The following is a 25,793-nucleotide window of genomic DNA, read 5'->3' as shown; positions in this document are numbered from 1 at the left end:
CATCTATCAGGGTTAAACGATGAGACACACAAGCATACACATAAAGTTCAATGTGGCCGATAGCAATGCTGAACATGTTTGCAGTGACTGCCTGGTGCAGCTGAACAGTCTGATGCACGTGTCCTGGTGCAGGACTGCTTACTCAGCATGGATGAGATAGAGACTATTCATGCCTGTCTGCAGCATTCATGCATGCATCCACACACACACACACACACACACAAACTCTGACCAGCTTACAGCAAACACGCGAATGTGAAGCAAACAAACATGCACACAGGCACACCCAGAAACTCTTAACTCTGGGTTCAGCAGAATGACGTGAAAGAGAGAGCGGAGATAATGTCCACTGTCAGGGTGTGGCCTCAAGATGTGATGCCAGTCCACATCTGTTAAAATAGCTACGATCCAGCTGCATGGAATAAACAGAGATGATGGATTTCTTGAAAAATAAATGAGCAGTAGAATCACTTGTGAACTGTTTTTATTTTGTTTTCTAGAACTAAAAACTCATGTGTGTTTTATTAAGCAGAGTAGTATTTTCTGCGTTCTGTCTCATGTTGTGTGAGTAAATTGTTGTTGCAGTGCAGGAAATGCTCAGCTGGTAGGGGGTGTCTGGGACCTCGGTGTGTGTTTGGAGAGGTAGGACGACAAGGTGATGTAATATAAAGCGGAGCCATTAGCGTCTCTGCTTGAGGTCAGCTCAATGCCTTTTAGCTTCTCACACACACACACACTTTGAAGAGCTAAATTTGATGAGTGCTGTCTGTGGTCAGCATCTGTGTAGGTCAGACTCGCTTTCATTGTCAGAGTTGTCCTGTAATATAATAAGTGCTAGAATAAGGGCTTGATCTCTGAAAATCTGTATATTTTATGCTGCAATGTTTAACTTTAAAACTTTATTTTAGGTTTTACGTCAACTTGAAAGTCCTGTTTATATTAGATAAACTCTAGATTTGGATACAAGGTAAAAATACCATATCCTGAAGGATTAGTTTAAGCAAAAATGGATATTCTGTCATCATTCTCTAACAGTTATGTCATTCCAAACTAGGGCTTTAATTAAAAAGTAATCCAAATCGACATCCAGAACCTAATATCGATCAAGATCAATTTTTCCAATTACTTTCTTTATCGTGTGTGTGACCTCGCTCTGTTAGCTTTAATTTTTACTTATTATTTATGATTTATATTCATTATATTATTCTGATATTATACTTCTGCCAAGCGCACATATATGGTCCGGTGCAGCCATCGCATACCCGAGCACCTCTCAAAATGATGTAATTACACATCACAAGGATGCATAGTGCAAGCTTTGTGATTGGTCGGTTTGGTATCGGTGGCAAGGGTGGGTGGCACGGAGAGCCATCTTTTATGCAGTGTGTGTTTTAATTTAATTTGTTCCGCATTGTTGTTCAATAAATAATCTTAGATAGTACATAGTGTGTGTTTACTTAAAGGGCACATATGGTGAAAAATATACTTTTCAGACTGTTTGGACAGACATGTGTAGATATAGTGTAAAGACCGTCATATTGGGGTGATATAAACACACCCAATTTCAATTTAACAACATAAAAACGGTGGACATAGGAGTGCGGTCCCCCCACCCACCAAATTGATTGACAGCTGCGTATTAACATGTCCCGGTAGTCACATGTATAGTCAAATCAACAAGACAGGACGTGCGCAAAGCAACCGGGAATAAAAGGTCTGTTCAGTTTGCTATGATCATCAATAAAAAAAGAAGACATTTCAATCCCGGTTTGTGGACGTTAAATCTGGTTTATTTTGTACATTAACATAACAGATATCCATACATCAGTGGATATTATCCTGTATCCTGTCACATTTGCATGCAAAAAGAGTGCAAAGCTAAAAGCGCGTGCTGTCTGTTTGTGTGTGTGTGTCTGCGTTGTGTATGTGTGTGCATATGTGTGTGTATATGTATATGTGTGTGTGTGTGTGTGTGTGTGTGTGTGTGAACTTTGTAACGACATCGTGTGTGACTCATTGTAGCAGCTCTACAACAAATACTCTTTGGTTAAGTTCTTCCTTTAAGTCTGTCTGTTGTTTGACGCAGCCGAGGGAGGAGATTAAGGCACGTAGAAAGGCATACAGTGAGCGGGGAGGACTAGCCTTCAAGGTGCAGTGCAACAAAACTGCCACCTGGTGCAAAACGGTATAAGATAGAATCTTATAAAAGGTATAATAAAAAATCTGATGGTTGTTTTGAGCTTAAACTTTACAGACACATTCTAGAGATGCAAAAGACTCGTATTAAATCTGAAAAAAGGGGTAACCTAGGTGCGCTTTTAAAATCAAGTGAACTGTGAAGGCAAAAACATAAAATAAATAAATAAAATAACCGTTCATTATTTGTAATCGTTTTAACATTGTTTAAATGTTCAATTAATGAAGATTTTGATTGTAGGCCAAATTTCCCAGCCCTATTCCAAACCCAAAAGAACACATTACAATCAAATCCTGAACGGTTTGATTAATGAATGGTTATTTTATTTATTCATTTTATGATTTTGCCTTCACAGTTCACTTTATTCTTTTGAAGAAAGTTAGCTAAACTGTAACTATTGCCTATCTATGCCGGTTTTTCATATTGCATAACTTCACATTACAGCCCTAATTCTACCTAATATCTAAACCCAGCTACTACAGATATTTTACAAACTATAATAATAAGCAGCAAATTAGTTACTTTAATGAGCTAAAGGTCTTGAAGTTAATGGTTTGTTAATAGACAAGAATTGTACCTTAAAGTAAAGTGACCTTTTATTCAATTTGCAAATGTGATGCACAAAACTTTTGCATAATTTCTCTCATAAAGTCTCTCAGATTTGTTTAAAAATATCTTGTAAATGATGTCATCTTAATTTATTTTGGGGGAAACTAACCATTGATTGATTATATCTACCAAATACTAAAGCAGATGCGATCTTTTCTTTTTATTTAATTGAAAAACGTGCTGTGAATGATGTAGACTTTTGGAAGCCTGCTACGGCACTCACAAAAGCCCAAAAATTCCATTCTGCCATTACGTCATGGTAAAGGTATTGGCTGCAGTCTCCTCGGTTCCCAAAGGGAAGAAGAGAGAATCTTTTAAAAGGGAAGCTGCTGGGGCATTTTGGTGTCAACAGACCAGCCATGTGATAACGACAATGTTACACATTTAGTGAGTCACATTAAAAACCAATAAAAGTCCTCACAAGTGGAAATATATCACTTTTTAACACTCTCTATACACAAAGTCAAGCTTTTTATTAACAGTACGTGTCTGCCAAGAGACATGAAGTCAGGCCAAGTAGACTCCACCCAGCACATATGTTCTCAGGCTGTACATCTGCGAGCTCAGTTCATTATTATTAGTTTTGAATCTCTCTTCCATTCAAAAGTTTGGGGTTGCTAAGATTTAATTTTTTGAAAAGAAGTTTTAGATCAGTATGTAAGCTATATTACTGCATAAATACTGCAAAACTGTTTCTGTTTTAATATATTTAAAACAAATAGTTAATTCCTGTGACCACTGAATGTTTAGTGTCATTATTTCAGTTTCAGTGTCACAGGAGCTCAATAGTTTGTACACTGTAATGTAATAATGAAAATAGTTATATAAATAAATAATTAAATATATAAATACATTTTTAGAAACTTAATTTTTCTAGACACTTTGATAAAGTTCAAAAGAATACCATTTATTAAAAATTTATTGTTACAATGCGTTCTTGAGCTGCGGTCACACTAGAGTTTGAGCATGCGAAATTCTGTTGTACATCGCTGCGAAAAGGGGCAGGATTAAACACAATGAATAGATATCAAAAAAGTGAATGATTGCTCTATATTTTAGGTTTCTGTCCAGAGAACTCATGTTTTTAAAATTGATTGGTCTTACGCCATCATGTGATGCGATTTTGCAGGTCAGAGTTTACCAAACTTGAACTTTCCAATGCAGCAAACTGTAAAACTTGTCGCAGCAGTTATGTTTCCGGTTTAATGCATTCGCTTGTCTATGAATGGGGAGAAAAGTCAAGTGTGACCTCGGATTTACGGCTTGATAAAAGTTTAATTTTAAAGTTTTAAAGTACAATTTTTGAAAAGTAATGAGAGCAGTAATAATTATTGATTTATTATTAATTTAATTTCACTTTCTTGTCGAAACGAGTATGTCTGTTATATTTGTTACACCAAGAGTGTGCAAAGTATTAAATAACCATAAACAATAAATTCACAACAGACCCTTTTTATTTCATCACATTCATTTTTGTCACATTCAGAGTTATATTTGTGTACAGATCATTTAAAATGATTTGCCATTATTATGTGGGTGTGAGTGCTGTTTTTGGCAGACTTAACAAAACTATATATATATACACACACCTCTATATACAGTGCAATAAAATCATACAAACCTTTGTTTATTCTAATATTTCAGACCAGTAAAGAGCCGCTGTATGCGATTGGTTCAGTCCATTTGCAGTCGTGTGTTGAGTCCTTTGCAACCTGCATGAGCAAATTTAGTCTGTATGACCTAAATCTTGTGGAGTATTACTCACAGAGTTACTGGGTCTGTCATACACTGTGCTGGAGGTTCACTTGGGTTTGAATAATTTCTCATGTGTCTGAATTATTCAGATACCCCTTTTGGTATTATCAAGAGAGATGGAGTTAGGAACGAAATCAGGAACAAAAATATGTGAATGTATTTTGCAAGATCGGAGATTGTTTTAAGCTGCTTTCAGGTGAAATCGCGGTCTTATTTTTGAAGCTTTCTGGAAATGGTGGGCGTGAAAAGAACCATTTACATGCTGCCAGGAAGCTTTGATTTGTTGTAGTCCATTCCCTGTGGGTTTGAATGCACCATGTGAGGAAACCAACCCAACCAGCGTGGAGAGAAATGCCAATAATCCAGTCAAGCTGTGTCTGGCCTTCAGTCTTAGGGGCAGTGGGGGAGATGCATGGATATATATATATATACTTCTCTTATATAGTGGCATTACTGGGAAGCTTGTGTTTCAAGTGTAAGCTATAGCCTGACCATCAGAACATGACTGCTGGAATCTAGACTATTTACATGCATTTTAGATGTGTTAATTAACAGCTGCTCATAGCTTGTAATTGACTGGCGTTTTCATGCTTTCGATTTGCATTATACAACCTTGATCTCTGCTTTCTCAACTTTTGATGTAGAAAATTTTCTTCTTTAAGTCAATAAAGTGTTTTTCTATAGTTTTAAACAATATATAGCGGACGAAATAATAGCTATTGTAAAAAATTGTAATTAAAAAATTTGGACTTTTATATGAATCATCGCACCCAATATGTTATTTTAAAATACTAAAATGTCAACAAATTTGAATTTTAATTTAAACTTTTCAAAATCAAAAATCTTTAGAGCAAGGCACCAAGGTCCCATAATGGAATTCAAAGGTGCGAATAAACTGAAAGCACACATAAATAATGAGTTATGAGGAACAGTTAATTAACAGTTTATTTTACAGTGAAGTCCTAATTTATGATCTATTTAGTCAGTGCTATTCAGAAACTAAAGACAGTTCATTAAAAAAGGAGCATTTTGTCATCAATTTCTCAACTTTGTTGTTGCAAACTTGCATGACTTTCTCTTTTCTTTGGAACACCGAAAAAAACATACAGTTGTTTATAGTTGATTTCTAATGCATGGACAAATCTCTATTACAAGCCTAAAAAATATTTGCACTAAAAACATAGCTTGACATACTAAGGGTGTGTGTTCGTGTGGATCTGGATTAAAAAATATGTATATACTTTTGCTCTTAATACCCTCTTCATTCTTCTTGTAAATGTCAGAAAGAGCTTTTAACTCACACAGAGTTTATGAAATGGCTAAATGAGCAAAACAGAAAGACAAATTACTTTAAAATCCACTGCAAGAAGACATAATTCAGTGGGTTTGGGGTACATTTTTCACTATAAAGAGAAAACTAGGTGTATGCTCGTATGTTATGTCTTTTTGTATGGTTTTATGGGTTTTATGGTCACATTTTATGACATGCTGTGCTGTTTTTGGATTCTTTAGATGTGTTTGGTCTTGTTGTAGACTAAATGATGCAGTAGAGTTATACATTGTTTGTTTGCAAGTGAACCCATTTTTCTGGTAATCTCAAATTACCACTGAGGATTCATAGCGTTGATACTGTGGGCACTTTAAAATACTGTGAAATGTAATTTATTATTTACACTTTTAGGGTCTTTAAAGAATATTCAGATTGTTGTATTGGCAGTGGTTGTTCATACAGCACCAAAGGCTAAGACTTAATAGGTCATTTATTTCCTAACATTAACATTTTTACATGTTAATCTGGCCTACTACTACATTGTGTTCTATTTTAATGCTCCATTTGTTAACATCAGTAAATGTAACTAAAGTTAATGTAATGACTACTACAAAAGCATTTATTAATAGCTGATGTAAACGTCTTAGTTAACTGCTAATGACTCAAAAGTTCAATGGTTCAATGACTCATTAAAGTCAAAAGTTGTCATCGATCTATTAAATTGAGTTAATAAATAATACAATTAAGTTGAGACTTTTATTAAATTTAACTAATTATTAACTATAACATGGATATTTCTTAATTGATTTTAATGTATTAACCAAAGTTTACTAATGATAATTCATTGTTACTTGTTGTACTTTAGCATCCTTTTACAATTTAATTTAAGACATTTGTTTTCTCTGAGCATACAATAAAGTCCAACAATACACTGTATTTTTTTATTATTATACCTGTTAAAGTAACCTTTTTAATCACAATCAATATCGTGATAATACCTTATATCAAGATAAATGTTTTAGCAATTAATCACAAAAAAAAAATTTGATACCTATTGAAGCCTATTCTGAGGGCCACTTGTTTGGTCTGCGCCAATAGCATAGTGGTTAAGTTTGTCAACACGTAGCACTGAAATGCTCACTGTGACCCGAGTTTGATTTCCAACTAGAGGTACTTACCCTCTCTCTCTGCTCCACACGCGGCCCTATTATTAAAAAGTGGGGGAAAATAAATAAAAAATAAAAAAGATCCACTTGGTTGTCGTTCAAATGAAAGCATTCTCATTTATTCAAAGGAACACACTACAAGAGCAATCATAACATTCGTTTTACTTTATCCTTGCCAACACATGCACTCTGAATAGCTGATCAGTAAAACATAAAGTTTTTCAAGCACTCATGGACTTTTGAAAGTTGCTGATTTATCGTTTGCTGTGGATCGCGTCATCTGTGATTGTTTGAGAGGTTTTCCTTTACTCTTTGTGCAGCAGCTGTAATCAGGCTGTCCAAAACCAGATGCACAGGAAGGAAGACTATTGTAACTCCAAGAGGCCGTTTTTAGAATTCTCTTACGGAGACACAACAAGCACACTTGTACATGCATAACAGAGACTTTCAACATTTGGGTGTCTTCCTCTCTTTCAAAGGACATTGTTCTGGAGGAGTCTGTGCACCTCTTACTGTGTAGATCCGGTCTCTGGGTGCATTCATTAGCCAATGCATTCACTGTTATTACCTTTAAGGAAACCATAAATGTCTCTCAGTTAGGAAATGTATTGTTGTAAATGTGCTTTATAACTTGTGAACAAGCCCTGCCTGAGAAAAGCATCTCAAACCAGCCTTAGTTTGTTGGTTTTAGCTGGTTTCTCACTTTGGTCAGGCTGGTCTTTTGACGGTTTTGGAGCATTAAACCAGCTAAGAATGACAAACCAGGTAAGGCTAGCTTGATGACACCATAAGATGACATTTTATAGTAAATTTTTTGCCTCTAATATTTATTCTTTACTGTATTGTGATGGGTGTCACGGTGGCGCAGTGGGTAGCTCGATCGCCTCACAGCAAGAAGGTCACTGGTTCAAGTCCTTGCTGGGCCAGTTGGGATTTCTGTTTGGAATTTGTATGTTCTCACCGTGTTTTACGTGAGTTTTCTCCAGGAGCTCCGGTTCCCCCCACAGTCCAAAGCCAAAATTGGCTGTAGTGTATGTGTGGGAATCCAAAAAGCCCTTGGGTGTTTCCCAGTGTTGCAGCTGAAAGGGCATCTGCTGCGTAAAACATATGCTGCATAAGTTGGTGGTTCATTCCACTGTGGCGACCCCTGACTACTGGGACTAAGCTGAAAAGAAAATGAATGAAAGAATGTATTGTGATATGTTGTATATTTGTGATATGGGTTTTGTATTATGTTATTAGATAAATATTTTTAAATGTAGTTTATTCGCTGAGCTGGGGCAGATGCATTACATGTAACAGGAGTTAAGTGATGAGATTACTTTTAATGTAACTAGTAAAGCATTGCATTTACATCTTTAAGATAATATCTGAGCATATTAAAAAAAACTCAACTGAATATTCATTGCTGAAGAGTTTTGATCTTCCTTCTAGTGCATCCTCTTCCTTTTAATTCTTCACCAATCAAGAAATGGAGAACAGATGAGAAGTTGGCTTTATCTCTACTGTACAGATGCGAGTTTACATTTCCCTTAGGTTGAGCTTTATTCACTTCACATTTGCTTATAGTGTAAAAAGGCCTAACATTTATGAATATATAAAAATACACACACACACACACACACACACACACACATATACATACACATACCTACACATACATACAGTTGAAGAATTATTAGCCCCCCTGAATTATTTGCCCCCCTGTTTTTTTCCCCAGTTTGTGTTTAAGGGAGAGAAGTTTTTTCAACACATTTCTAAACATAATAGTTTTAATAACTAATATCTAACTGTTTTTTTTCTTTGTCATAATGACAATAAATAATATTTGACTAGATATTTTTCAAGACACTTCTATTCAGCTTAAAGTGACATTTAAAGGCTTAACTAGGTTAATAAGGTGAACCAGGCAGGTTAGGGAATTTAGGCAAGTTGTTATATAATGATGGTTTGTTCTGTAGACCATCGAAAAATATAGCTTAAGGGGGCCAAATTTGACCTTAAAATGGATTTTAAAAAATGTAAAACTGCTTTTATTCTAGCTGAAATAAAACAAATAAGATTTTCTCCAGAGGAAAAATATCATCACACATACTGTGAGCATTTCCTTGCTCTGTTAAACATCATTTGGCAAATATTTAAAAAGAAGAAAAAAAAAAAATCTAAGGGGGGCTAATAATTCTGACTAACTTTAGGACTGTGGGGGAAACCAGAGCACGTTATTATCATCAGCTCAAGAAACTGTAGAGAAAGTGATACCGCTCACCCTTTTAGACAGCCTCGTCAAACAAAAACAGGACATGACAGATTTTGTCCTTTTTGGCTTTGTGGCTGTTCATCAAGATAACAACAAGGTTTGTTTGAGCTCGGGTAAACCATGGTTTGTTATTATATGTATATATTAATAAGGTGTAATGTTCATTTAAATAGGCTCCTTTGTTTTCATTCTTCTGGCTACGCACTAACTATGCTCTAGTGACATTTCTCTGTAAACCAATAGCGTTCAGCTGCGTGTCTAGCTCTGCCTTTTGGTACCGTTTTGTCAAAGGGTACCCAAAAAGTGGTACGGTATAATTCGCTTTTTGGTACCTTTTGACAGTGGAAATGGCCATAAAAGCCTACCGTACCGTACCATTCAGTGGAAATGGGCCATAAGTATAAACTTGCTCTCCTGTATTTGAGCCCACCTGTGAGGTGATGTCAGTTTCGCAGTATCATGCAGCAGGGTTTTACTCTGTTTGACTGACGCAGCTGCTGATCTCTGATCTCTCAGCTGTACTGGTGTAAGGTTGCACAGAGAAAACTGCTCTGTTGTGTAGATGACTGCTGGGTACAGCTCTATTCAGCACTGGAGAAATCAATGCTCTCTCTCTTTCACTCTCTCCTTCAGTATTGTGTATCTCTGAGGCAGTATAGTGCACTGGCATTGATTTGGGAGGAGACTTTTGGGATGAGATGATGTGCGTCATATGACCCTCTAAACAGTCTAAAAAGCATTTGTAATGTGATTTATGATTTATGGCTTGAGGTTTAGGGAGGCGATGGAACTGCACATGCAGACATCGAAACATTCGTCTGCTCTGCGTTTGCTCAAAATGGGAGTTTTCTGGACTCTGCAAAACCACATTTTTTTCTACAACTTTCACATTCCTGCATTGTGAGATGAGGAAATCCTACAGACACATTCTTTCTTATTCTGCATGTCTGAGGTTCATATGGGTGTTATGCTCCTAACTGTCTCATGTTAAACACAATAATCCAGTATTTATGAAAATGTTATTGTATTCTGTATTAAATGGGAGTTAATTCTAGTATTTTAAAAATGTAGCATTTTGAAGCTACACAGAGTTATAAATGTCATAAATTAAAGTTGATTTGTGTTTAAAATGTGACCAGGGAAGCACAGTATACTGGATTTTTAATGTATTATATAACACACAGTGTTAAAAGTAACTAGTTACTGTAATTAAATTACTTTTCTGCTGAAAAAACTTAAGGGATTCATTTTTAGGTAATTTCATTAGTTAATAAGTTATAAATTTATAAATATTAAAAAGTAAAATAATACAAAGAATAAGAAGTAATTTAGATGCAACTTTATTGATGCAAGTAGTATTCTGTTCCAACATTGATTACTCATTCACATAAATTTTGATTAGTTAGTTTGTTTATTTTTTTAGTTTTTTTATATTATTGTTGTATTTTCAATTTATTTAGATAAAATGTCACAGAATTTTGATATTTATTATTTAGTTGCCATTATACAAATATTTATTTATGTCAAATAAAATTGTAATGTTGTGTTTACTAAAATTACAACCACAACTTTTAAACTCATTCTTATAACTGAAAGATATTAATACAAGTACACACCCGATTCAGTGGTAGACAATAAAACACTCACTCTCTAGAAAGTGATGTTGAGGGCCTAAATAAGAACAACAAGCAACAACAAAATCGTCATTATAATTGTCATATACTGGAGAAACGTCCTGTAAAATGTTGTTGCGTTTTTTTTTTAATTCATAAGGTTTCAATGATAATTTCATTTAATCCAAATATTGTCACTTAAATATGTCAAGCATAAAAGGAGATGAAAGGCGGTGTAAACACAAGCTCTGTGAGAAGCAGCAGGTGAGCACAGAAAATCCATTGAAAATACGATGGTAAAATAAATTTCTATAGTTTAAATAAATGGTGCAGAAAATGGAATTTAAGGCAGTGCTTCTTATGGAGCTTGCAAAATCTGGTAGCCTGACGTCACAGGGCTTTAGACGAATTACCAGTTTGTAAACAATCAGGATGCACGTGCAGTGAGGTTGCAGAAAAAAAACATAAGCGCTAGCATTTACAGCAAGGGAATGACATCCAATGCGGTATATATTTTGTTGTTGTCTTAGAAATAAGTTATATTGATTACATATTAGAGCTGTGAACCTACACTAGTCTCACGGTTCGGTTCGGTTACGATTATCATGCCATCGATTCGGTTCAATTCGATATTTCGGTGCATCACGGTGCATTGACGATGCTTTTATATTTTCTTCACAGCAGCAGCTCTTGTATTAAAATGTATGAATATATTTATTTATATAGGCTATTATTTGTAATTGTGTCATTTAATACAAACAGTCAGATATATAAACTGTAACTTTAAAAAAAAAACGAGCATTTAGCAAATAATATAAACAAATAAAATATAAATATCCAGCTCAATTTCTGATCCTTGTCTAGTTCTCTTACACCCCTTTGATTGGTTACACCCTCAACAAAGACGGTTGTGATTGGCTCTTTCGCGCTGCGCTCTTCAGATGAATGATAAGCGGCAGGGGCGATCTCACAGCTGATCTATGATAGACACGGTGGAGAAAACTCTGCAGACACGCGCTCGTTTCTGTAATCCAAAAGTAACGCTGTAAAACAGCCAAGAGGAGAAGAAAAGCCACGCCAGCAGGTCAAATGGGCCATTAACGTTAAAGTAAGCGGCGTTCTGATAGTTTTGATAGTTAATATGCCGGTGATTTGATGCTTCACAAAAGTTGCAGACGCCTTTACCAATATGAAAACACTTTTGTAAACAACCAGTTATTCTTTACAGCGATTAAAAAACAGCTACTATAATAAAGAAAATATTTTCTAAATGTGGAACTAAATACATTGATTTGCATTGAAATACATGATGAATATACTTGACACATGAAAGTGGAAAGCCTGCAGCTCACAACAAATGTTGAAGGTTATTGCGTGTCATATTTAACAACCCGTTTACTGCTAATTTGACGTAATTTTGCTCACATGGATAATTGAAAATTAATCAGATGATGTCATTACGCTGCTGTGCCATCAGCCAATCGCTGCATTGCTAATCATGATTTCGAGGATCGATAGATCTGTCCTTTACAACACACGCAGCGATCTCAGATCAGTTTATCCAGACATTCTAATCTGATTCGCGAACTCGTTTGAAGAACCAAATTAGTGAGAGATCAGTTATCAAGATTAAAAGATCCGGGATCTGCCAAATAATCTTAGATCATTTAAGCGAGGTATGAAGAACGGACCCCAGGGTAATCATCAACAAGCAAAACCACTGCATTCTGACAGTGAACTGCACCTGTACAGCAGAGTATGTGAACTTACATGTTTACATTTCATTCTTAGCATTCAGTGTCCCCAGTTTAATTAACCATATTTAATTGTTCTTGCTGAAAATCATTGCTGCAATCAAAAACGAGTAACGTGTATGATTCAGCATAGTGTGAACTTACCTGATTTAAAATGAGAACTGCAGAGTCGAGCATTTTTGTTTAGGTCATCACTCTGTTCAGCTCCCTTTTAGCCAAAGACGTCTGCGGTTGGCATTAAAAGCAGTGTGGTGTATGGTAAAAGTTATGTTTTCTATTTTTGGACTTTCGATTTTGGCATCGACAACACGGCATGTTTGCTATTGCAACTGGTCTTTTTTTGCGACCGGGGACCCGTGTGATGTCATGTATGACAGGTTGGTAATTGCTCTATTGCTTTTTTAGGGTGCTTTCACACCTGTGAATCAATTCAGTTGTTCCGAAACAGTGATTACAATTGTTACATTGTTGCTCTTTGCTCTTGGAGTGGTTCGCTTTCACACTGCAAAGTTTCTAATCGGACCAAAAGAGCTAAAACAACTCGCGTGCGAGTAAACTTTCCTTACATTGGTCAGAGTGTCAGGGTTTATTTTGCAGCGTCCTGCTAAGCTGTCAGGAGAGGTGGTGGTTTAGTGGTGATTGACAGGGTGCGCGCGCGCAACGTGTCTGAGGAGAGACGTGGTGGGGAGGGGTGAGAAGGGTGCGCGACGATGCCTATTTGAGGACCGGGAGGGAAACGCAAGATTACCGGGAGATCATCACTCGTTTGCGGGCATCCGGAGATTCGCGAAACTTCCCACCCTACTCATAATTCTCTCTTCATATAGCCGTAAGGCTATTACATATCCATAAAACACTGTGATATAACCGCGCTCGGATTGGATCGCTTTCTCACTGCAATCGAACCGCTCCAGGGTTCGTTTCAGTCGAGCTGAGACCACCTCATTCAAGCGATCTCGAAGCGATTACTTTGGCGTGGAACAGAGTGCGATTGCCCTGTTCACATATGCCAAACGAACCGCGCTAACTGGGAAAACGAGATAAGTGTAAGTGTGAAAGCACCCTTAGTCTACTGGATTTTGCGAGCCCTGTCTCAATTAGCCAGTGAAGATTGTTTATCTCACATCTAAAATGTGGTGAGTTTATAATGGCAGGGGATTTCATTGGAAGTGGTTTGATAGATTTATTTTAAATTTAAAGTTCCTGTACATTTACCCCATTTTCCCACTTCTCTATATCAAAGAATTTTTCAGTATCCGTCATAGTGTTCTCCTTTCAATTTGTGCATTGCTTGTTGGAAAAATAGTGGATAATGATGGTGCACACAAAATGTTGTGATTTTGATTGACCGAATTTCCATTCAATCAAACTGCCTATAAAGGGTCAATTGACTTACTGAAAATGCATGTTAGGTGGAAAGAGCTATTAATTCCTTCAACTTACAACTGACACAATGAGGCCAATTCACTGAGTCAATATCAAACTGATTTGCATGTCAAATGCATTTTAGCATTTAATTAATTGTGGCGGCGTTGTTTAAGCCCTGCTATTGTGTAACATTTAGTCATTTGTCAACCGGTTTGCTGAAATCTCTAATGCTTCCTAAACAAAAATCGAGTGTCCCTTATTTTCCTCTGGTGAAGTTGACAGGCCTTACTGAAAGCAAGACTAACAGCATTGCAGTCTCAGCTGTTGTGTGGCTTCTCTCGCCCACCGTGTGTGGGATGTGTGTGAGTGTTTTTAATGTGTTTGTGTATGTTTGTTAGTGAACAGGGCCAGCTGGACACAGCGAGTGTGAGCAAAAGGACTGCCGGCTGTGTTTGCTTTTTGGCATTTCTAGTGCTGCATCTCTGAATGGACCTTCACATACACCGTAGTCCTGCCCCGTCAATGGCCTCTCTTTTTCATGGCTCATCTCAGTTGTGGTTTGCTGCTTGTTTAGCGGTATCTGAGCTCTGTTTTTTTAGCTCTGGCCAAAAAAAATTATTGTAACATTCCCACAAACTTCATTTGAAAGTTTTGTGTGCAATGATTTATTAGAGTTTATTGAAAAAAAGGAGTTGTTTTACAGCTTGTGATATGCATAAATTTTGCATTTTCCCTTTTCTTGATCTGGTTTCACTTACCAGGGAATTCTCAACTTGACATGATGATAGATTTGCTTTTCTGTATCTTTGCAATGGGGTATAATTTTTGGAAAACATTAAAACGGAAAGTTACAGAGTAAGCAGCAATTTGTCTCAAACATGTAGAGATTTGATTTAAACCCCCCCAAAAAAACAAATCATATAATTCATAACGGATCAAAACTGTAATGTGTGATTTAAAGTCGTAATATTTTACAGATGTTCTTGGGATTGTCTTGTCCTCTCTTCTGTCTGTGTGCTGTATTGATGGAATAAAATTTTGAACCAGATTGAAAGTTTTAGTTTTTAAACTTCTGATGAGAGAAATGGCTTCAATTACACTAGCTGTTGAAGATTTGATGAGTATGGGGGGGAAAGAGAAAACATCCCATTTTGGTGTCCACATCAAATACTTTTTGTAGAAGCAATTGTATATACACAAACTGTAAAAAGTGATTTAGTGTGTGTGTCTCTATATATATATATATATATATATATATATATATATATATATATATATATATATATATATATATATATATATATATATATATATATATATGTATATATGTGTGTGTATATGTATATATATATATATATATATATATATATATATATATATATATATATATATATATATATATATATGTATATATGTGTGTGTGTGTGTGTGTGTGTGTGTGTGTGTGTGTGTGTGTGTGTGTGTGTGTGTATGTGTGTATATGTATGTGTATGTATATATATATGTATGTGTGTGTGTGTGTGTGTGTGTATATATATATATATATATGTGTGTGTGTGTGTGTGTCTATATATATATATATATATATATATATATATATACATACATACATACATACATACATACATACATACATACATACATACATACATACATACATACATACATACATACATACATAATGAAATGAAATGAAATAAAATCAACAGAGTAAGTGATCATAATACAAATTGTTAATAAAACTCCTTATTGATGAAAAGGTAAAGCCTAGTGATTTTAAGAAGAGTGGCAAAGAATAAGGATTTAAAAGGATATATATTTAGTGTTTTGAGTCTGCACTTTTATCTTTTAATGTGTGATTAAATGATTCTTGTTCTATATTCCTGACAATATTGTTTTTAGTATGTAAAAGATTATTACACAAAATTACTTTAGTGACTAAATAGTTGTCTAAATAAAAGAGTCATGGAGGTTTCATTATTAAAAATGTTATATTTATAATAATAAATAATATTATAATTTTCATTCATTTATTCATTTTCTTGTCGGCTTAGTCTCTTTATTAATCCAGGGTCGCCACAGTGGGATGAACCGCCAACGTATCCAGCAATTTTTCACGCAGTGGATGCCCTTCCAGCCACAACCCATCTCTGGGAAACATCCACACACACATTCACACTCATACACTATGGACAATTTAGCCTACCCAATTCACCTGTACCACATGTCTTTGGACTGTGGGGGAAACCGGAGCACCCGGAGGAAACCCACGCGAACCCTGGGAGAACATGCAAACTCCACACAGAAACACCAACTGAGCTGAGGCTCGAACCAGCGACCTTCTTGCTGTTAGGCAACAACACTACCTACTGCGCCACTGCCTCGCTCTATTATAATTTTAGTAATATTAGTTTTAATTTAATATGATAATGATTATTATAATTTATATAGCAATAATAATCATTTTAATATAACTAATCAAGTCTTTTGTTTGATCTTGCTAAATTCTCTTTGATATGCTTCAGTTCTGACTTTAGCTTTGAGTAAGAAAATAATGATACAGTGAACTTTGTACAAACCCTTTTTTCTTCATTTTGCGACAGTCAAAGTGCAGTGTTGTGAAACCCATGATAAAAGTGAATATTTGTCTTTCTTTTTAAATTCTCTTTTGTCTGGGGAAATGAGGCATGCGGCCTTAAAGGAAGCAAAAGTCCCTCAGTGAAGAATGGGGGAAAGTGGAAAAGAGGATTGATTTCTGAGAATGGCTGAAAAAGCCCAGTTACGTAACTTCCTTTATAGATACCCAGTTATCAGTGAATAATAAACAGTAAATTGACTGATTCACGATTGACATTTTAAGTTTATTTCTTCGCATTTAAAAATACCCCAGCTCTCTGATTCTTAAATGCCATCACAGTGTTGCATATTTTACAGTTAATAGTTTCCAGATCTTTAAGACCGCTTTCGTCTGTGCACGTCAGATCTCCATATGTCTCTCTGCTCTATTATTTCTGTGGAAATTCTGCCTGGAATTTCTCTGAATTTGTAAATCCACAGAGGAGGTATGACCTCTGACTCCTCCTGCTTCCTGTCAGAATTCTGCATAACATTCCAGAACGGAGTATGAACACCCGTTCATTCACTCCCTTTCTCATGTGCACAAGAGGAGGGGTGAAAACAGCATACTCTACGTTTTTATGCCATCTCTCCATCCTCTCTCTGATTTCTGTTTATTTTTGTTGCTCGGATCGACACATGCGAAGCGGTTCTGGCTTGTGCGATTGTCTCAATGAGAAAGTCCTTTTGTTTTCGCTGTTTTCATAAACTTTTCGAACTTTTGCAGACCTGCTGAGTAAACAATTGCGCGTCTTGCCAAATAACAATAATGAAAAGTGAAGCACTGTAGGTATTGTGTTAAAACTGTTCATTATGTCAGCCAATCCTGAGTAAAATGATTGATTTACCTTTTATTTTTCTTCTTGTTCGCAAACAATTCATGGTGCATCTATTCAGCTCAGACCAGTGTGCAGATAAATCTGTTGTCATGCTTATGTGTAAATAAGTCTTTAAAGCAGCAGGAAAATCAAAGGAATTGGTCCGTTTCGCACTCTGGCCATAATGCAAGTAATTTTCCACCATTTATGCCCATTTTCTGCTTTCCAATTCCCACACATGTCTGAATCCTCTGTTGTGACTTAAAGAGCTTCATTGAAAAGACATGTAACATACACACACACACACACAATCACAGCCCTAATCAAGTAGCTCTCAATCAGCTGCCGGAGAAGCGGCTGCCATTGATGTCACGTAATTACCCTCGCACAACTTTAATGTGTTATAATGAAGCCTCCGTACAGTGAGTCGTGTTGCCATGTAAACAAACTTAAGTTCCTTTAACCCGCAAATCCATTCTCGGAAAAGTATAAAAAGACGGTCAAGTGTGTGTTTCTGAATAACACTTCACTTATAGGCATTTATCATTATAGACAATCATTTTACTCCTTCAGTATTGATTTTGACGTTCCATTGTCCCATTTTAAAATCAATCTCGGTAGCTGGAGCTGGTGTATGCGGTGAGTGGTTGAAATGAAGTGCGAGCCGCAGGTAGCCAGTCACTCAACCCGTAATTACTCACTGAAGAGCGCCACACTCATTCTGTTCACTCCACCGCTCAGTATGGGGTAAAGGCAGAGAAAAAGGATGAACGCTCAGAAAAACGTGGCATCCCGTGGAGCGAGGAACCCGGGCGCTCTTTTAGCGTTCAGGGTGCTCAGCATCCGAGTGTTTTAGCGAAGCTATTAGGCCCGGCTAATGAGGACGATGGGAATGGACAAATACAACCTCTAATTCGATTCAAATGTCAGTGTGGAGGGGAGCAGCTGTTGCTGTAGTGGTCTAAAGCTCTTAAAGGATTTGATGATTTTATGACCAAATAATGTAAAATGTTAGACATAAGCGATGTTATAAAAAAAAAAATAGTATGGTCAAATGAATGGTCTTTCAGGCGAATTCGCTGAACGTTTAATTGAGGCTTTTAAGACTCGTTCCCACTAAAAATAATTTCTAGTCAAGAATCGCCATTGATGGTGCCACTTAGTCCTGGTCTCCATCTGTGACCATGAAACTGAGCCTTAGAGTGCTTCCTGATATCCGTATGCCATTTAAATGGATTTAGAGAGGGTTTTAGAAGTTCAGAAGGTACTAGTGAGGTGTTCATTTGCAAAAATGTACTTTGGTAACTATAGTTTGTTTAGGCCTGCTGTAAAGCTCTGTTTCGCAATGAATGTTCGTTTTTTTTCTGCAATATTAATGGCTGTGTTTTGGCTATGTTCTGAATTGCAGAATTTTGGCAAAAACATCCTCTTAAAATGACCCAAAAAACCCCGCAAACAGAGAATCTTCTCTCTATAACACTGTGAAACATTGTTTGCCAAATTAGCATAGGCTAAACTTAATCATTTGAATCAGAATGGAGATCTCAGTCTGGGTTTAAGTTGGTTCAGATTGACTGACAAAGATGTTTACTTCTGGCTTTAAAATGCATTTTGTTCAGATAGACAGAGGAAACACATTCCAAATGAACACCTGATGTATTTTCGTGATGGTTTTGTGATCTTTTTCTGATCTTTCGGTCTAATATTGTGAAATGAGCTCAATTTTAAAAGACACTGGACAATGTTAAATGAAACAAGGAGGAGCAGCAGCTTTCGTTTGCACTTTAATAGCTGCAAAACTATAGGAAACACAAACAAGAGTCCCTAAAGCATTGTAATGTATTTTTGTTACCATAAACAGAAAAATCCAAATAATGCCCCAAATAATTAACATGACAATATGACTAATGTTTGTGGTTTGAATATTTTAATTTGACTCAGTGCACTTTCTTTGACTTTGCAGATGCAATGGCCACTCCATCTCCAGCCAAGAGTATGGGCGACCCAGGCATCACGCCACTTTCCCCCACACACATACTGGTGAGCTCCGCTTTTTACTGCCAGCATGACGTCACCCATTACACTGAGCAAATGTCTGCGCGTGCAAATGTGTGCCTTAATGGATCATCTTATTTACACTGAGCTGCAATTACATGCAACAATTTAATGCCTGACATATGCTTGACAGCCCCTCTTACCATATCTCTCACTTTCTTTTTTTCTCCTTTTTTTCCTGTGTACAGAAGGACTCTGAGGAGAATGAGCCTCCCAGACACCACTTTGTGGTGGTGGTGGCCATCGACTTTGGCACCACCTCCAGCGGCTACGCGTATGCCTTCACTAAAGAGCCAGAGTGCATTCACACTATGAGGTGAGACAAAAGAGGCAGAGAGGGGGAGCGAAGAGACTGGGCATGGAGAAAAAAAAAAGAGATGAAATGGGGTTTAAACTAGGCTGGAATCTACAGACAATTACGTTGCTGTTTATGGGATCATTAGGGGTAGAAATGTAGTAAATAACCAGGTGCAAGCTAACTTGGTAAAGTAAATATATATTTTTAATTTATCTTTAATATATTCTTAAATAGATCTTTTAATATATATTTTAATTTCTTTTTTTACATATGATAGATAATCCCTCAAAAAATGCTTGCATGATTAAGTAATTAATTTAATTGTTTGTTTGTTTATGCAAATGATTTTTTTGGGAAATATCTGTTAAAAATGCATAAGATACATGTCTTGTATGACCGGCAGCTGCTCTCTTACCCTGACCTGACCGACTTGCTCATGTGATCTTTGACTCTAAGGTCAGTTCTTCCTGGTACCTGCTGGGCAGTTACCCACGTGTTTCCCGCCCAAAAGCAGGCGTGTAGACTTAATTTCGAGCATTTGACTTATTATCATAAGTTTGACAAATGATTTTGTTAAACAGCTCAAGCTCAACTATTGAGGCACTGTCATCACAATATATACTCACATATTTGAATAGAAATATAATAAGAATTGCTCGAATATTAATGGATGTATGAATAAATTTAAAGTTGGGGCTTTTCATTTAAACATGAAGGCCACCATTGCTTATACAGATAGATTTTGCTTTGTCTGACAAGCACTCTTGAAATTTAGTTGGCCACTGCTATCATATTCATATATGATCTTGATTTTGTGGAAAGCATAGTGGAGTGGGTGACAAAGGAAATGGATGAATTAAACTGAGACTACAGTATGTACTCTGTTTTTGAAAGGCTAGTGCATTCATTCTGCTTAATTTGAATTGTGGTTTTGACCGCTGCTACAGATTTGCTCACATTCACAACATAAATAGCCCAAGGCCTTTGAGATTATTTGAGTTGGACTGCTAGTCTAGTCCCTAAAGCTTTATGTAAACATAGCTTCCCTTGTACGAATGCACAAGCATCTTTTGCCAAATCTGTTTAGAGTCTAGAAGACAGCTGCTTTGAATTGGTTAATGGGAGATGAAAGGATCAACTTCCAGTCTGCCCCAGAGTCATTTTTTACATTTTGTTTACATAGATCCAATTTATTGAATCTAATAAGCTGAAACTGACTATTACAATGTCAACAACTGCAGACTGACTTGTATTTAAAGGGGTCCAATTATGCTTTTGAAATTTTCAGCTCCTATTAGTTTCTAATGTTGCCATTTTTAAACTTTTAGTTTTAGTTCTTAGTTTGTTTGTTTTTTCTGGAACGTACAATATTTCACAACTTATATACTGGTACACATGCAATTCTTTCCAAGTAGTTTACATTCAATGAAATGACTTACCTTTTTATTTTTTCTCAAATGTTATATAAAAGCAACAATATTATGCATGCTTTTATCTTAACTTTTTGTAGCTGATGAGAAAGAACTACTTTTTAAATTGATCAAATACAGCTTTTTATGCGTTTTATTTACTATAACTGTAGTTTAAAAAGAAAAGTTTTTCAAATACATACAATCGTTTTTTTTTGTTATTGCCTGAGTAGCCAAAGTAGAAACTGTAAAGGCTCCACCTTCATTTCAGAAAAGGTTGAGGAGCAGCTGGTCATTTAAAGATGCACACATATAGAGCATTATTGCTTCCGAGCAAAAAAGTATTTTTTAAAGTATGATAAAATAAATGGTTTGTAGGGTAGTTTTAGCTGGGGTTAAAGATTTGGGGGTTCTTAACTTATATCTTGATTTAAAATAAAAAGAAGGGACAAATTGCTAACTTGAAAATCTATTTTAAAACTATTTTGTAATGGGTCACTCTGATGAAGGCAAGTTTGCAAAAACACATAGGTGCGGTGCACACAAGGGCTATTTTTTAATTATAGCCATGTTATTAAGGCTTTTTAAGTTTTTTAACCACCCTTTGAGTGTATTGGACTGATTTTTATTTTTTTTTTGTAAGTCCTTATTGTAGTTTTGATTATACATTGCCTCTAAAATGCATACATTTTTGTGCTTTACATAACAAAATACCAAACCGAGCTGCAGTCAGATGAAATTTTTTTCCCAGAATTAACTTTTTACATTTTTAGATAAATTGCAATTTTTCCAACATTTCAAACAAATGACTACAGTTTCAAGAGTTCACACTTAGACATTGCTTGATAATAATAGCAGGTTTGGCATGCTGTCCCGGGAGAAAATCCTGAGCTCGAATATAATTGAGCACGAGTATAATTGAGTAAAATATAATTGAGGGTGTACGAGATTGGGTAGTTCTCAAGAGCTCCCCCTGGTAAAGGAGGAAAGGTGGAGATGGCGTGGTTGGGGGATTCTTCAAAAAAATGAAGATGAGTGAGTAATGCTAGTTGGGCTATTTATGGTGAGTTTTGAATAATCCAATTGGCCTACTAATGATTACTGATGAGAGACCAGCCGTAATTTAATCTATCTTCACATTACTGTGTGTGAAGTCAGTTTTCAACAATGGTAATTCTGCAATTCTAATGCTCTATGCAATTACAAACAGTAGTCTGTAGTCAGTCTACATGTTCTGTTTTGCTCTGAGGTTCTTCGTCCTGGAAGTAAAAGCCCATGAATATTTTAAATCCCTCTGTCTCTGTGTGATGCCCGTGCTGGTTTTATGACTGCCTCTGTAGGGATGATGATGATGATGATTATGATGATGATTAGTTAGGGTGAATGATATTGTAGGTCATCTTGGGTCAGTTCTATTCTATTAAGGAGTAAAGTTGAAAAGCTGAAATCATTTTGTAATTCCACCACATATCTGCACTATTGTCTCTCATATTGGTTGATTATCCCTTTGTTGCTAGGCGCTGGGAGGGCGGAGACCCAGGGGTGTCCAATCAGAAGACACCCACCACTATTCTACTGACCCCAGACAAAAAGTTCCACAGTTTTGGTTATGCAGCACGGGATTTTTACCATGACCTGGATCCTACTGAGTCTAAACAGTGGCTGTATCTGGAGAAGTTTAAAATGAAACTACACACCACTGCAGTAAGACACACTACTACTGTATTGATTTTTATATTAGTGTGGTACCCCAGGGGACTTTGTGTCCCAGCAAATACACACAGTAAGGGAATTATTTATCATAAATGAGTAGACATTGTGATTTCTTATGCTTATGAGTAATACCACAAGGCTAAATAAAAAAAATATAGCTTACTTCATAATTTAAGTAATGCAAAATAGGATACACCATTAGTAACATTATCATTAACAGTCAAAGCTTCAAGACGCTGAAATAATACTGCTAAAAGGTTGTCTAATTTATTAAACATAACACTTCTAAACTCTAATTTTATATGTGTGGAAATGCATTTTGATTGACATTTTCTTTTATTTCTGGTTTCTGAGAGCACTTATTGTCATTTTATCTTCAGAATCTGTCCATTGATACAGATCTGCATGCAGCCAATGGAAAAAAGGTGAAAGCTCTGGATATTTTTGCTTATGCCCTGGCCTTTTTTAAGGAGCAGGCTCTAAAGGTATGTCTTTGCACCATTAATTGAACTGAATGTTACTTTATTCAGAAAGTTTGGAGTCAGCAGGATATTTTCAGTTTGATTTTTAAAAAATCTCTTATGCTCACCCTCATTAACCCTCAGTAAAAACAATAATGTTGTGAAATATTATTACAATTTAGATTTTCTGTTTGAATATAATTTAAAAAGCCATTTGTTTTGATGGCAAAGCTACATTTTTAGCATTAATACTCCAGCCTTCAATCTTTCAGAAATTATTTTAATATGTTGAGTGGTTAAATGTCAAAATCGAAAATTTTTAGATAAATGGTAGGTTCAAAATAATAGAATAATAGCATTTATCTTTAAATAAATTTAACATTACAAAAGGTTTTAACTGTAACTGTCGATTACAGTTTTTTTCAGTTGCTAACAAGTGTTTGTCCAACCAGTTGTCACATTTTCAAATCTCTAAACATAATTAGCAAAGCATCTGTCTTTTGTGGCCATACCATGACACTCAATATGCAGTAAGTGAACACATTTCAACAATGCTTACATTTTCTTAACTGACAAGCTACAGTATACCTCTCAACAAAATCATGGATTGTTTTTGTAGTATTTACATATGCTACAAAAAATTAAAAAAAAACAAAATACCAAAAAAAAAAATTCCAAACCTTAGAGTATAAAAACCTCTGTTTCTGCAATGATATCAGTTCAAAAACAATATCAAAAATAGATCTCAGCTGCTAATAAACAAATAACTAAATAATTAACACACAGCTGATGTATGATGGGTAAACTGGGCCAACCACAGCTGATTCCAGTCTGGCTTAGACTAAGTGGAAGGGATTATTTTTTTCTATTGCATTTACACTTATACAGTAAAAGGATGACTTTGAGGAGTGATGTTGATGAAAACATGTGGCCTAACCCTGAAGATCGCAGATATCAGAAACAGCAATTTTGTGCTCTTTTTGAAAGATCTGGAATGCTTTTGAAAGTGAACATTACTGTACATGTGGACATACAGTTTCCAACCAAGAAATGTAGTGTCAAAACGGTAGATTTGTTTGCAAATACCTTTAAAACTGAAACATAAAAGTCTATACAGATTTTATAATGTCAGCAATAGCCAGTAATTTGAAATCTGGTGTACTTTTATTGACTGCATGTACCCTGTGAAGTGAAAACAAATGTTATTATTTGACAGCATCATTTAATTTTGAGGCAGATTTCCAGTGTTTTAGTAAAGTTGGTTTGTGCAGATAAAGATGTGTTCTGTTCTGAAATAAAGAGTTAAAACATGTTTAACTAAATGTATTTTTAAAAAGAAAATTATCCATTTGGCCAATTATGTTTTGTAGTTGTGAGTCTCTGTTAAGAGTTAAAGAGTTAAAAAAAGTATCTAAAGTTTGGGTTAGAGCTTGTTAGTGATTGAAAAAAAAACTGTAATTTAATGCATCCTAGCTGAATAAAAAGTGTATGTATTTTTATTTTACTGAAGAATCAATGCTGTTCCTTAAACTCTATTAATTTACATGGGATACAGGAGCTGAGTGACCAAGCAGGGGCAGAGTTTGATAATGCTGATGTCAGATGGGTCATCACTGTACCAGCCATCTGGAAGATGCCAGCCAAGCAGTTTATGAGAGAAGCAGCCTACAAGGTATAATCCTTCATAGCCACATATGCAGATAAAAAGCACGTCTCACTTTGATAAACGACCTGCTTTGTGTTTTGGAATTGGAGAGAGATCAGTTTGAAATGTGCTTAATGTGCTTTCAATTATTGTAATGACTTGAGGAGTTTCACACAAGTTTGAAAGATGGGTTGTGGGTGTTTTGAGGTTCTGCAGCACTGCTCTAGTGTGAGAAGGTAGTAAGAAAACTCATCTAGTTTTTTCCATCTTTCATTTTTTATTAGATGAGTGAAAAAATGTTCTTCTAAAATAGGAAATGGAGCGGTTCATCTAAAATAGGAATGAGACATACAGAAATGCAGGATGTAAATGATAGAAAGGAAAGGCAGAAGGATTAACGGAAAAGGAAAAGGAAAGACAGTTATCTCATCACTTAGATACAGACTGTTTGTCTGTTATCACTGTTTCTCACTGAAACACCTTAGAGACCCCATACATGAGACACTGTATCACTGTTTGTCGCTGTCACTATTTTAGTCATTGTGATTTTTGAGTATGGTGAGAGAATTTACTCAATTACTTACCCTTTGTTAAAAACCTATTTGAGATTTTTCTTCTGTTGAACACAAAATAAGATGCTGGTAGCTGGCATCCATTGACTTCCATAGTCATTTAATTTAATACTATGGAAGTCGATGGGTGCCAGCAGCCACCATACTTCAAAATGTAGCGTGTTGGCATATTGTGTTGCCTGGCCATATCTTGTGTCCAAGATGAATTTAACTCAAA

The 25,793-nt window shown here is 35.9% G+C and overlaps 2 protein-coding genes across 5 annotated transcripts in view; one reads left to right on the top strand and one right to left on the bottom strand.

Annotated features, from left to right (window-relative positions):
- Positions 1 to 25,793, bottom strand: part of LOC141378555 (uncharacterized) — an 876,076-nt gene that overhangs the window by 92,722 nt on the left and 757,561 nt on the right. The window lies entirely within an intron of this gene.
- Positions 1 to 25,793, top strand: part of hspa12a (heat shock protein family A (Hsp70) member 12A) — a 59,639-nt gene that overhangs the window by 6,103 nt on the left and 27,743 nt on the right. For all 4 annotated transcript variants that reach the window (NM_001442057.1, NM_001430855.3, NM_001430854.3 and 1 more), the window contains 5 exon segments: positions 19,387 to 19,463; positions 19,667 to 19,794; positions 22,703 to 22,889; positions 23,279 to 23,383; positions 24,915 to 25,031. In NM_001442057.1, the coding sequence (NP_001428986.1) occupies positions 19,387 to 19,463; positions 19,667 to 19,794; positions 22,703 to 22,889; positions 23,279 to 23,383; positions 24,915 to 25,031 (614 nt within the window).

The sequence above is a fragment of the Danio rerio genome, chromosome 17 (genome assembly GCF_052040795.2).
Source record: "Danio rerio strain M-AB ecotype USA chromosome 17, GRCz13ab, whole genome shotgun sequence".
In the NCBI taxonomy this organism is placed as follows: Eukaryota; Metazoa; Chordata; class Actinopteri; order Cypriniformes; family Danionidae; genus Danio; species Danio rerio.
Note: the sequence above shows the minus strand (reverse complement) of the source record. Positions and strands in the feature narration are given on the sequence as shown.